The sequence below is a fragment of the Acartia tonsa genome, chromosome 7, assembly GCF_053477335.1.
Source record: "Acartia tonsa isolate MP-2025a chromosome 7, ASM5347733v1, whole genome shotgun sequence".
Taxonomy (NCBI): Eukaryota; Metazoa; Arthropoda; class Copepoda; order Calanoida; family Acartiidae; genus Acartia; species Acartia tonsa.
Genome location: NC_137266.1, coordinates 19,692,962 through 19,707,997, shown reverse-complemented (window position 1 = coordinate 19,707,997; position 15,036 = coordinate 19,692,962). Strand labels below are relative to the sequence as shown.

General features: G+C 30.7%; 1 protein-coding gene across 1 annotated transcript in view; it reads left to right on the top strand.

Moving 5' to 3' along the window:
• The first annotated feature begins 5,906 nt into the window (after positions 1-5,906).
• LOC145325019 (uncharacterized) overlaps positions 5,907-15,036 on the top strand; it is a 39,440-nt gene continuing 30,310 nt past the window's right edge. Inside the window, exons 1-3 of the mRNA XM_080167811.1 lie at positions 5,907-6,526; positions 8,912-9,282; positions 9,610-9,683. Coding sequence (XP_080023937.1) covers positions 8,914-9,282; positions 9,610-9,683 — 443 coding nt within the window. The 5' untranslated portion in view covers positions 5,907-6,526; positions 8,912-8,913. The remainder of the gene's footprint in view (positions 6,527-8,911; positions 9,283-9,609; positions 9,684-15,036) is intronic.

Genomic DNA, 15,036 nt, shown 5'->3' with positions numbered 1-15,036 from the left:
TGTAGGTAAAGAACGTACTTTACTTTTCAATATAGGATTTCAAAAATTTATGATATGTTTTATATGAATAGTTGGATATATTCACTATTTGAAAACTATTCACTTTAGGCCTTTAGAAACATTACTGATACATTAAAGTCAATTAAAGAGAATGTTATTTTTCTAAATTTTGTTTAGATTAATTTCAGAGCCTCTAATATATACTGTCACCTTTTTGTATACCCAAATTTAGATAATTAGATGAGAGATTTAAAGGTGCTCTCACACAAAGTTCCTTGTTGAGCACTTATAACCCTTTCTACCTAAACTTATTTTAAAAATTTATGATAAAGGGGGGGGGGGAGTTTTTCTTTTGTTTGTTTATTTCTTTAGGTTAGGTTAAGTTAGGTACTAAGAAGCCCGATAGTGTTAGGGCTTCACATAAATAGTCTCCACAGGTTTAGCCATGTTACCGTATTCAATTGGCTTTACTTGTTCTAGGAAGGCCCTAGAAGTTCTTATATGTAACCGAATCATTAAATTAAAAGCTATTCATACTATAACAGCTGTGGCGAATGGACAATAAGAATTTAACAGCAACCGCTTTACTTTTTAATTTAGGGTTCTTAGTTAAGCAAAAACTACAGAACATTCAATTAATATCTGAAATTGTATTTAATTTTAAAGCTTGCTTTTGTGTTCTAAATATGATTTTTTTGAAATGTGGTTCAAATAGAGATACAAAAATTAATTTCATCAATTATTCTTTTAATTTTATTAATTATTTTTAAAATCAAATTATTTCTTAATTTCACTTTCTTGTACGGCTGTTATAGTGTTTACAATAAGAAGTATCTGTTTTCTGTTCTTTACAAGCTTTACATTAACATTGCATTAATTCAACATTTCAACTAGAAAAAATTAAAATCAATAAAAATTTTGGAGAATAGAATTTCTTATCATTGTTATATGACCATTTGTATATTGAAGTAAGGTAACAAAAAGTCACAAAAAATATAGTATTGACCTCAATTAATTGGCCTTTTTGTTGATTATTAATACTTATATAACTTTAAAGGGATTGAGTAGTAAATTTAAATACTTGGATAGAAACATAATTTCTAGCTACATAGAAATGTCCTTTAACAAAAAATGAAGGCCTCTAGAGGCAAGCCGCTAGTTAAAGTATATAAGAACTTGTTTAATGTATCAGATACTTGTATACTGCATACATTTTTTTCTTCTAAAACCAATCATAGACATTTACAAATTTTCCATGAAAATTTCAACAAATACTGACAAGCATATTCAGAGATCTGTTACCTCAGACCATAAATCTTACTACTTTATAATATCTGAGGATTACCTAGTTGTATCATATCATTTGCATATCTGTACATTTGTCTGAAAAAAAGTAAAATGAATTTAAGAACTTGGAAGTTTCAACTGCAATATGTTACTCCGATTACAAAAGCCCCTCTGTAAGGCGCAAGGTATTATAAGACACCTAACAAGCCTAAATGTCAGCTTTGCAACCTTTAAAACCACCCAGTAGTCCCTACTGTAAGCTTCAGCCGTGTATTCAATAGCAGCCGACCCCTGATGATCGTAATTGGTACTCTATGCAATATTTTTAAAAAAAGTTTTCATAACTAAAACTAAGCAAAGTTTCAAGGGGTCAAATGAGGCTCAATGTAAGGTTACAGTGGCAGGTTTAGGTTACTTTGAACCTTATTGGGATTTTACAAATTTAAGGTTTCATAAGAATCTTCTTATTTTATTAACCAGGAGTATTTTTAATTTCTTCTTTATTTTGAATAAACTCAATTTTCCTCTAAAATTAATGATAACAATAAAACACAAATATAAAAAAAGGAAGCTAACTGTATGTTAAATCTCAGCAGGAAGCAAACAGAAACTGCCTGTAACACCAAACAGATCAGAAAACCTGGCATTCATAACAGGCACAAGTTTTCATCAAGGATTATCAAATAAGAAGTTAAAAATAATTTTCAACGAAATATTTCTGCAATAAAACTTGCAATACACTAAAAAACAGGGGATGGGGGGGGGGGGGGGTGGGGCTTGACTGGTTTTTCTTGAATGCAATTTTTGTTTTTTAAACTCCAACCCTTCCTTCCTCCTGAAGTGCGCAGCTAAATAATAGGATAATTAGGTTAGGACTTAAAATGTGAGATTCTACACCAATAAAAAAGCTATAGTTTTATGATACCTACTTATTTTAAGACTATAAGTTACATATCCTTGTGTAAACCTGGCATACATAAGGTGTTCTATATCCTATCTTTGATCTCTTGTCTGTTTTATTACAAAATATAACTATCCAAAGACGTATTCACGTTAAATCAACATTTTCAGAAGCTCAGCTACTCTAAAGTGTAAAGTTTATAGCATAGGTGTGCGGTAGGGGGTGTATATTTGGTAGGACTCCCTTCTCCTATTTTTTCCCCACTTAAGGGCTCGCACACCCGAGGGCAAAACCCTGTGCTTGTAACTTGATTTCTATCACTACATAGCTTTTCTTTCCAAAGTAACAAAAACTAGACAGTTTTCTTCTACAAATCATTTTGCAGTCTTAATTTGTGTATAACAGTTTACTGTTTTTTGTTGTTATCAAACTATACCTAGCTTGATTTTACTGCGCTTTTTTTCGATTTATAGAGCTGTTTTAGTGCTTACAACCTAATGCCATTCATGACGTAAAGATAAATCCAATAGTATAGAGTAGCTGCGCTACTAAAATATAACACGACTTTGATGTTTTCGTGAAGAACATAAATTAAACTCATGTTAATATTTACTAGAGATATGAAATCCTTCTGATTGGAAAATAAACTTTCAAGCATTTCCTATTTTCCCCCAAACAGTTCTTTTACTTCTCCTTTTTAGAATGCGAAGCTATTAACATATAGAGTTTTTCTGTTCTCTGTGAAAATTGTTAAAATTGCTCCAGAAATTTCATGCCTTATTATTTCTTACACTATTAATTGAAACTAATATAAGTCTTTAAAATAATAGAAATATACAGGGATTATCTAAAGATATTTGGTAAGATGTTCAAAGGATTTTTATTTAAGGCATAAAGTTATGTTTGTACATATGTTTGTCGAACTGTGCGTTTATGGTTGTTTTCATCCTTGTTTTATGTTTAACTTATCTAAACTTTGTATATTATGCATTTAAAAAAAAAACAAGAGTGTCAGCATCCATAAAAGCGATGCTCTAAAATCAAACGGTATAACAAACGAACATGAACACTTGTAGAGTGTCAAAACTAGGGTTGGGCCGGATATCCATTTTCAATATCCGGCCGGATACCGGTTATTGAAACTATCCGGCCGGATATCCGGTTCTATAATTTTTTATACTTTACACCAAAAATCCCTGCTTTTTAAAATTTTAAATGGCTATAATTTTCTTATTATTGAAGCTAGAAGAACATTTTTCTGAACAAGTTTAACTTTATGTAAATTTATATAAGATTTCTGAGAAAAATTTTTTTTTGCTACCTTAGTATCTGGTAATTTGGCCGGTTATCCGGCCGGATATCCGGTAATTTGGCCGGATAACCGGATATTTGCCAGATATCCGGCGTTAGCCGGATATCCGGTATCCGGTATCCGGCCAAAAAAGTATCGGGCCCAACCCTAGTCAAAACTAATAACAAGAGTATTATTTCAAACATAATTGTATTTCTTTAAACTTGTTGCAAAATTACGTAAATACAGGATTCTGTTAAGGGACATACTTAAATTTTAAGGAATACATTTTAGATATGCTTCGCTTAAACTATTGTACCTGGTTATCCTAGGAATCATTGATACAAAAATCAGATTAATAGGATTACTTTATGTAACTATTATAGAATTGTCACGATTTCTAAACGTACATTGGAATCATAATCCAAAGTTTGAAATCGATATGACAATTTTAACATATTTTTAAATCAACGAATTAACACTTAACAGTGACAAACGTACCTTCTTAATTATATGAGAGCTTCGTTTTTTTTTTAAATCAGGCTTGTAAGGGAGGTTAATAAAAACTTGATTTATCTTTGGATTATAGATGTAGTCTACTACCCTAAAACAGTTTCGAAACTTCCCTGGACGTATAAGAAGCTTCACTACGAAGGAAAGCCAATCACTCCATCCAACAGTTAGTGAGATCATTCCCTTTTTACAGACACACACACACACACACACACAGACATCCGAATTTGAAGGGGCAGAAAGGGGCTAGAAAAAAGCTTGAAACTATCCCAAGACCTAAATCTGAAAATAAATAGCCTATAACCCTCACGGGACCTGTGTGACGCTTACTGAAAAGTAGAGAACCGGGGTAGTTACGTATCTGAAACGTCAGACAAAAAAAACGTATTACTTGAATTTTGTCAACTATTTAGCACCTTGACTTAAACAAAACAAATAACTAATCTTAGACTTTAACGCTTTTTAAAAAAAAATCTCATCAAAACGACGACCTTTATTCTCTCGTTTATTTTTTAGAATATAAATCAAATATTAAATCATTTTAATCAATATAAAATTGACCCTTCATGAATTAAGGATAAGGTTAAGAATTTTAATAAGGACGATTATGTCTAAGAGTAGCAAAGATTTTTCACTTTAAAAGTTTAAAGAATTAAAAATCGTAGATATCAGATGAATTTATTGTTCTTTTTTTTTAAGGATTTTAAATATCTATAATACAAAGTAGAATAATGTCTGTCTGTCCGTCTTTCGTTCTGTCTGTCCGTCTGTCTGTCCGTCTGTCTGTCCGTCTGTCTGTCCGTCTGTCTTTCCGTCTTTCTGTCTTTCTGTCCGTCTGTCTGTCCGTCTGTCTGTCCGTCTGTCCGCCTGTCCGTCTGTCTGTCTGTCTGTCCGTCCCTTAAGTAACCACTGAACCGATCGGATTCTTCTCTTCAGGGAATATACCTACTGGTCCTGTGGTGGTTTTAGGCTATTTTCTTGGGGGGGTAGGACACCCCCAACCCCCCTAAAAATGAAAAATGAAAATGGGTGTTTTTAGATATGGCAATAATCTAAGACAATAATTCTATAAAATAAAGTTTCATTGAGATTTTGATTTACTTGATTTTGTTAGACAAATTGTGTAAACTGAAACATATCTAGTTGCGCCAAATTCGCCAGATTCCGTGAATGCTATTGAAATAGAGATTATTTTAAAAGCCATAATGAGAAAACAGTGTCTAAAGATAAAGGGGTATATAGGTTGTGCTAAAATTCCGTAAAGGTGTGAGTTTTAAGGCTTAAAAACAGGTGTAGAACGATAAAAATTATGTTTACTTAAAATTTTTTTGGGTCTATAGTTCTTTTCAATAAGGAATACACATATTTAGTAAATATTATCGTTCTACTACTGTTTTTAAGCCTTAAAATCCACACCTTTACGGAATTTTAGCACAACCTACCTCCCCCTTTTTATCTATTGAAAATAAAGAAGACCATATTAGAAAGTACTGTTTTTTAAAACTTAACTTTGAATTAAAATCTGAATAATTATCAAATATTTATATAATTGCCCTCCCCTTGTCAAAATAAGGGTTTATGTGATCGATTAGGAACTGTGATGGAAACCACTCATACGAAGGGTCAAAATTCAAAACAAGAGATATTTGAAGGTTAAAAACTAAATAAACTAAGCCTAATTTTGTCAAACTGGTAAGCAGAAGTAGTAAAAATTTGTACGAGTTAAAATAGAAATTTTATAACCCCTTAATCTTAAAGAAGTAAAACTTCCCTTTAAATCTAAATCTTCAAAAAATATTATCCTTATAAATTTGAGTTTTCTCCTCTCAGAGCCAGGCGAATATGTGTGTGTGTGAGTGTGTATAAGTGTGTGAAAAGCTTTCCTATCCAGAGTTACCCCCAAGAATATTCTCTCGGAGTATCTTTCTGAACCTGGCACAAGACACGTCCTTCAGAGCAACTAAATATACCGGGCATTTTCCAGAATCATGTTCAAGCAGTGATATTTGACTTTAGAACACAACAATATCACCAAAAATGTTATAAAAATTGACTGTTAATGTGAAATTATTAATTAATATTGTATGTACATAATATATATATGTATGCAATAATTATAAACGCGTGTATGTGCCCATAAGTGACATAAAAACAAGGTTCGCGTGGACAATTTCTCAAGCACACACGAAATTTAAAGAAAAAAAACTTCTTTAGGAAGTGAAGACATTTAGGAGACGGGCAAAGGAGACGAAGGGAGGTGAGGCTAATCCCTCCTTTTCTACATCTGTCCTGCATATCTAAATATCAAAGGAGAGAGTGTGTGTGTGTGTGTGTGTGTGTGTATGCAAATTTGCGTTTACATGTAGGACACAGAAAATCACCTGGGCGCGTCAAAGTAACAAACTAAAACATACAATATCACAAACTTTTTGAAGAAAAAATTTGAACTTTTAAGTGAATCAATTGAAATTTTGAGATAAATAACAAACAATTAAAAAGAAAAAAAATTGTTTAGTGGCATGTAACAATATCAGGTAAATATTGCTTTTCTAAATTTTTCCATTTTTTCTTACTTTTTTTAAAGTTGAAATAGAGAGCTTAATTTTCGGTGCTAAAAAAAATCATAATGGTAATCATTATTTTTAACAACGCACTATAGAATTAGACAGCTTTCCGCGCATAGTAAATTAAAAATATTAAGATTAAGTCTAGTTTTGTTAGCCCAGGCCTAAATGTTTATATTTTATTATTGAAAATAAAATAAAAATTTTATAATGCGATGCAATACATGCTTTTTCATCATGTCCTAGAACCGGTTCTAATCCAATGGATAATATTCTATTTTGAAAACTATTCTTTCATTTAAAAGGTTTGCTGACGTTTATATATAGACTTTACAAGCAAACACTAAGTAAGTTTAAAAATGCAAGATGTTTAAAACCTAGACTGTCTGTCAACCTATTGTGAATTTATGCAAAATGATAATATATATTTTCCAGTACGGCTTTGAAACCGATTAATATCCGGTTAATTAGATCCGGTTATCAGCCATACTGAAAAATCATGTATAGCATCGAATTACAGACAATTTTTCACAAATACGAGAATAAAAATTACGAAATTAAAAACATGGTTTTGTTGGTCCGGTCCTTCGGCCCCTCAGGTCTAACAAAACTGGTTTTATTCTTTAATTTTTTATTTTAATTTCCACTAAAAAGCTTTGTTTGTTGACATACTGTCAGTTACAACTTTAACTTAAAGCTATGTTATTGGTCAAATTAAGGCGGCTATGGTTGAATTGTTAGTAACAATAGACTTGATATTGGTTGAGGTTTTCAAGGTTTCGTTACAGCTTCCTAATTCTGGGTATTCCAGACAGTTTAGCAGTTGAATTTTCCTTGTCATGAGTCAAATAGTTAAGAGAAATAAATTAGTTAGTTTTGTCTTATAAGATTAATAAGATTAAAATCGAATACCCCTATCAAAATTTGAAGTTAATTATTTCTAATAATATGACGTTAAACTGTCTTGAATAAAAAGTGTAACCCAATTAAGAAAATTGGAATGCTCTTTTTCAAATGACTGGTGTAAATGTATAGCTTCCAAGGTTACAGATAAAAGTAGGCAATATATAAATATATATTTATGAAATACCACATTAAATTGAATATTTTCAATTGTGAAACGGGACAGAAATTTTGTTTAAGGTTTTAAAAAACTATTAGTATACATTGTTTTAAACTAACCCTACACTCAGATTTTTAAATCAATTTTCGTTTGTTTATTCTTTATGTCAGGTTAGGTTCGGTTATATTGGGTAACGGGTAGCCCTGAAGGGTTAGGGCCCCCCAGCAGGAGTAAGCATAGGAAACCCATTTCCCCTACGATATTTTTCCATTTATTTTAAAACTATGGAGAAGGGGGTTTAGTGCTCGATGGGCACTTTAAGGGAAAGCACCGAGAATTGAAATTTTCCTACTCGTACATATATCCTTGTCATCCAGCTTGCAGTCAGGTCAAAAGTGTTGATTATCTAAAGCTGCATCTTCAATTAATGCGCCCAACATTATGTATGTGTGTGTGTGTGTGAGGGTATGGGTGTGTGTGTGAGTGTGGGTGTAGGACGCGTGTGTGTGTACTTTTATTCTGCATTTTTGATGTAGGAAAATGTATTTCTGTCATGGATAAAGGATTTTTATTTTCTGCTCAGACTATGATTTAATTAATCTAATTAAGTAACTTTGATTGTTGTTATGCCCTTAGTAAATATATATTTATGGAGATGAGTTACAGTTATGGATGTTAAAGACAACTTTAATTGCAACAAACTTATTACTGAAAAATTATATTAAAGAAATGTTCAGATATAACCAATTGTGCTATCTCTTTATTTGTGATAGTATTTAGTACTAGTATAGTATTGCACTTGAAATGAAAGTGGGGCGCATGGATATCAAGATTACAAGAAGGATTACAATAATAGGATACTAATTAATTCAAATTCTTTCAAACAGCATTGTCCCAAAATTAAAGGAAAAACAATAGATTTATATATTACTTTAATGGAAAAACTTAGGTTATAAAAAGGGGCGATTATTTTCATATATTATGAATTATAATTATAATGACAACAACAAAAATATTTTTGGCAGGTATTGTAAGTAAAATTTTTTTAGCAACCCAATAAAAAATAAAAAGTCAATGAAAGTTTAAAGCTATTTATGATAATAGATTTTTAAGTGATAACCAAGAAGTTATTGTCAGTTGAGTATGGTTAGCCTTTGTTTCATGAAAAGATATACCCTTTATTAGAAAAGCTCTCTCACAAAAATAAAACTATTCTTATTTTTTGGACTAAAGAATATAATCCTCAAAAATATAATGAAACGCGATATTTGTATCATAATTTTTATTTTCAGACATGGTTACCAAAAGAAAAGAAGCTGCTGACAGAGATGTCAGCTTATCTTGTCAGCAAAACAACAAAATTTGTCAGCAATCAGCAATAAGTAAATCAGCTGAACACATAAACAATAAAAGTCAATCAAATGTTACCAAAAACAGCCCCCAAATGAGTCCAATAATAAAAAGTTCTTACTGCCAAACCGCTGTAACAAACAGCAACTGCAACAAAGTCATGACAGCATACAGCCAAAGAAAATCTGCGAAAGAATATATGATGAAAGATACTCCTAATATTGTAACCGATGCATCTAAAGAACATCAAGATAATACCAGTGAAAAAGCAATAAGGCCCAACAGACAAGGGCAGTTATATAAACATTTAAAGGTAAAGATTTTATTTTAGTAGCGAATCTACTCTATGTAATTCACTTTCTCTGTCCGTCTGTCCGTAACATTTTGAGGAAAATGTTGTTTGCTCGTTTGTTATTCAAGATAAACGGGTGATTTTTTGTGTGAATATTCTCCTATAACTATTTCTTTTTCTGATATTCTATTCAGAAAAAGAAAAAAGGGATATTTAAAATGTTAGTTAGATAGTAAAATAATAGATTTTAAGAAACTAGCAATGAAAATACATTCACAAAAAAAAATTTCCATAAAATATTTTTTACAACTTACTATTTGAAGTATTTATATTTGTTTCTTAATCCAGGAAAGATGGAATCCACTGTACCTGATTGTGTATCTCATCCTTGTACACTCAACAATACCAGTCAACTCTTCCAGGTAAAAAATTTTCCTGGTAGGCAGCTCGGCAGTCGTATGCTGCATCATGTCACTATTGACTTACAAGTTAGAGGCAGGATAAAGTCACAAGTAAGTCAACAATATGATGCATGGCATTATTTTATGCACAAACACACCTGGAGTATTATTAAAGTAACAGCCAACAGACAACCAGCCCTTTGATTGCATAGCCTTTATCTGGAAGTCTAAACCATATAATTATAGGCCATTAATCTTACTAATGATATCCCGCATCTGATATAGCAGCAGTAGGTTCCATTTTTAATGTTTCTAGTATGAAGTGGTTTGGTCCAGACTCAAACTTGATACGTTACCAATTCAATGGTTGAAACACAATTTACATATATATTGAATTACTAAGTTGTTCTACACCATCAAAAAATATTTCTATTTTTATTAATAAAATCAAAATAGGGCTTTATGTAAATTTATTAATTTCTCCAACAAAATGAAATCTCATTAATTACCAATTAATTAAATTGCTTGTCCGTGGCTATTAGTTCCATTATTTTGACCGAAGCTTTTCCATCAGAAAATCACTTTTCAATTCTTGAGATTTGATGCATGCACTCTAAAAAAGCTTTCAGAAATTCAGAAATTTTCCATTATGTGCAAATAAACATTGAAAGGCATTCATTGCTTTAATTTTAATCTTTCAAAAAGTTTATTATTCACGGGGCAACCATCCCAACTATCCCAAAAAGATTTTTTTTTGGTTCGGGGGTGTAAGAAAAAAGTGCTTCTTTTGGCTGTATTATGTTTCATTCAAATTTTTAAAAAAAAATTTGCTATTATGTGTATGATGTATCGCTTTTAATTTGAAAGTGTAACAAATTCTAATTAATTTGAAATCCTATCAGCATTTTTCCGCTAGAATTCAGAAAAAAAGTTGCGGATTTTCTAATTAGTTAGATATTGCCTATTTTTTGTTAGGCCTGTAGAAAAATAAGCATTAAATCCTAAAAAATGCACTTTAAGAAACGTGTATATTGTTAAAAGCAAAACCTTTCTATTATGGTGTCTGTCTGTGGGGAGTAACGTATGTTAGAATCGTCATATTATTTCAAACTTAGTATTATGATTCTTACCTTTTTGTAATCGATAACATACTATCTAAAATTCCGTTTGACACATTTTACTTTTGAAATTTTACCTGCAAGAAAATCATATTATTAATTTGATAATTTAAATAATGATTCCTATGTGATAAGGCATGAATAGGCGTAGCATCTCTACACTTGTTGGGTTTTTATAATTATCTAATTTCTGTAAAGTAAAATTAATTTCATTGTTAACTTACTTTACCTACATCTGATTGTTAATGTTGAGCTATGCTTTCATGAATGTTTTGATCTTTGTTGTATAATGTTCTGCCCATAACCTTTCTCTTTCCTCTTGAATAAGCATTATTAGTGTAAGTCAGTTTTTTTCTTCTCTTTTTTTCTCTTTTCTCCCTAAGGGTACAAAATGTAGAAATAAAAATCTGATCTTCCTACAAAAAAGCCAATAAAATAAATTGCTTTTGTAAATAGGCATAGCTTTTAAGTAGATAGGTTACATTATTTAATATAACACATGTTATTATGTAAGCAAACATATCTGTAATACAAAGTAGCTTGATGTTTGTCTGTCCGTCCCTTAAGATCTAGGTAACCACTGAACCGATTGGATTCTACTCTTCAGGGAATATATCTACTTGTCCTGTGGTGGTTTTAAGCTATTTTCTTTGAGAGGTTGGACACCCCCAACCTCTAAAAAAACAAAAAAAATCCCCCTCAATTTAAAAAAAATTATTTGAAATATAGTGGTTGCACCACCAGAGTTACTTAATTTATTTTTAAATTCCTTTTTGGACAAAGCCCCAAGAAGTCGGTAGTAGTTAATCCAGCTATAAAACTATATTACTGGTTATAGCTCTCGTTTATGTAAATAAATGTGAATATTAGCTGTTTTGCTATTTTTGCAATATTATGCGATAACCTTAAAATTTGCATAAAAGACATCTAAGGGACGGAAAATTGGAGAGAAGTTTATTAGGGGAAAGTGTTTAAATAAAATTAGCAACGTTTAGTCATGTTTGTTTGCCGGTATAATTCTCCTATTTTCCGGAGTCTTTGCTCAATTTTTATTTTAAATAAATTTGTTTTCTCTTTCTACTTTTTTTTTTTTTTTTAAAAAGCTATTGCATAAACTCTATACGTTTCTTTTTAAGTTTTATTCTTTTTTTCAAAGAAAATAGTTTTAATCTTTTTTCTAATCTGACCCCATATCATATTATATTTAGCGAACCTACTCTATAATTCCCTTTGTCTGTCTTCCCGTCAGTCCGTAATGATAAAGGGAAACGTTGTTTTCTCAGCTTCTATTTAAGATAGAAGGGTAAAACTTTTGTATATAATTTGCTTAGTATGTCAAGCATGCTTCAAAACTAATTTACTATTTAAAAAGATATCTATTATTTTCCAAAAATAAAAGTATTCTATTTCACTATTAGTTTTTCTAAGATAATCTTCATTTAAAAAAGCTTATTTTTGCCGTGCAACTTTTGGAAATAACTTTCCTTCGTTTATTTATAATATAGTTTATTTATTTGTATTAATAGTTTATTAATAGTGGCTACGTCCCTTGATTCCTACTAAGAGAAGGGGAGACAGCTAAACGACCTTACACTTTCCATTTTTGTTTTAAAATAAAAGTTTAAAAGAAAAAAATTCCTTTTTTTTTTGGGGGGGGGGGGGGAATTCAGACACATAGACAGACAGAAAGACATTCTGTTACTATTAACATACACTTTTTAAATGGGTCAAATCATGCACTTAATAACGTAACAAAAAATGATTTAAATCTTTTAAAAGTACTTTTACGTCGAGCAAAATACGTAGTTTGGCATTCTTTCCGTTCTGGGAGAAATGTCAAGCTATTATTTCAATTGTTAAAAACTCTTTTAAAGTAAAACAGCAACAATTTGAAGTCTTATTCTGCAAGACTATAAGGATATCCTTTCATATTCTTTTATACAATACTAGCGACTGCGCCCTTAGAACCCGGGGGCTTTGTATTAAAAGGGGTAGGAAATGGTAGAAAAATAGTCATACCACCTACGACTTAGATCTGTAAATAAAGAGCCTAAAACTATCCTGGGATCATTGTGAAGCTTTCCTTAGAAATCAAATGGTTCAGTAGAAATCAAAATTTAAAATTACAGACAAAAAAACTACCCCTTTATATAATAGATAGTTAAAATTTAAATAATTGACGGGTTTTAGATGGTTATATAATTTTTAGAAGTCAATTATGTTCGAGATATCATCCCAAAAAATATCATATTTGAGGTAGGTAGATTTATTCGCCCTACTTCATATAATATAGCCGAGAAGACTTAAATCACGATTTTATAATTTTTTATAATTCGTCCATGGACATTAGCGAGATCTAACATTTTCTTCGGACAGTTTTTTTTTTACTTTGTGTCATGGAAATAAAAATTGCATGTAACATGAATGGTAGACTACACAACAACAATGCAAAATTCCATCCTTGTCTTAATTTGGTGCTTCATAGTAGTTTGCCAAATTTAAACATTCAGACATTTCACATTGAAATAAACTTTACTTTTTACAAATTTTCAGGAATCCTGACGGATAAGACATTGGACGGTAAATTGGTGTACATCCCCAATGAATGATTAATAAAAATACCCTTCTGTAGATTAAAGTTATTGATTGAAAATTTAGGACAGTACAAATTAAGAAATTAACATTTAAAATTCAATAAAAAACAATTTTTTGGGCCAACAAACATGGTCTAAAACTTTGGTACTTTGTAATTTACAGTCCATTGTCCTCTCACTCCCTGTCAATTATGTACTTTTTTCCAACTATTTTCTACTTTTGTATGCATCACTACACATTAATGAACAAGTTACACATTCATTCTTTTCTTCCAGATTTTCTTGGAGTTTAATTTTATTGAATTTATGTTTATTATTTTATTTTTCAATTTATTTCATTAATTGTACGAGCATAGTCTTCTTTTGTTAAAGATTTTAGTAGCAAATCTACCTGATTATTCACTTTGTCTTTACGTAAGCCCGTGCGTCCACCAGTACATTCCTCATTCTGTCTGTAAGTTAGTCAGTCATTAACGTTATGTTTAGAATGTGATTTTCTCGGCTACTATGTAATATATACAGTTGAAATTTTCAGTGAAAGTTCATATGGCCTGTGCGCATTGTCTATATACTATTTTGTCTGTGTGTCTGTTGTCCATGCTTCAAAAAACTTTATCATAAAGTATTTGATTTTTGGTATATTTTCTTCTATCTTTCTTTTTCTGACAACTGAACATCTACTTTATAACTCACTTTGTCTGTTTATCTATATTTTTTTTGATTTTACTTTTAAAGTTATGTATGTCATATTTAAATTATACCAGCAGCTTTTTCTAGTCGTGATTTACTTTCCCCAGAATAGTTAAAACTTTTCCAGAGACCTATTAGAAGCCTCACCTAATAAGAGATCCTTAACGGTTCAGTGGTGAGTGAGATCAGACATACAGACAGTCAAAATAACAATTGAAATTAGAAAAAAATTATATTCTTTGTAATATAATTATATGTCTACTTTTTCCCCCTGTATAATGTTAGTGCATGTTATGTATGAGATACTAAAACTCGTCCATGCATACAAAAATGCCAGAATAGTCATAACACTCAAGTTATTTGAAAGGTATCGCTCCCTGTCCTAGTTACGAGCAAAGCTTCTCTTACATTCATCAATTAAAGTTAATTTTATAATTAAATGGAAAAACAAGAAAGAGTTTTTTCTATTCAAATGTCAAAATTTGAAAGTTGTAATATCATATCAATATTGAAAAAAAATCTGAAAAAAATCGTTACATTTAATTTAATATTAAAGTTAAAACGTCTAGTCTTTATCATTATACTCAATCGACCTAAGAATTACCATATGAAATATATAGGATAATCTTATCATATAATTTTTTTGAGGTAATATAACTCAAGTATTAAGTACAGGCTTTCTAGTAATGATTTGAGATGTGTTTAAATTGTTACAAAACTTTATATTGTAAAAGAAATAACATCAAAAGGTTTGGAAGCTTTATGACGATATTAGATAACTATATTAAAGATCATAACTGTCCGCTAAGGACGGACAGACATATCCTAAATGTAGAACTTAAACCCGCAGTACTTTAATGTTATCAGTTTATTGCAAAATGATATCTTTCTTGTAAGCAAGTATTTTGTGCCAATTGTGCAAAATCTGCTCAGATTTGTTGGCGAAACAAAACCCCAATGTGTGCAAGTACA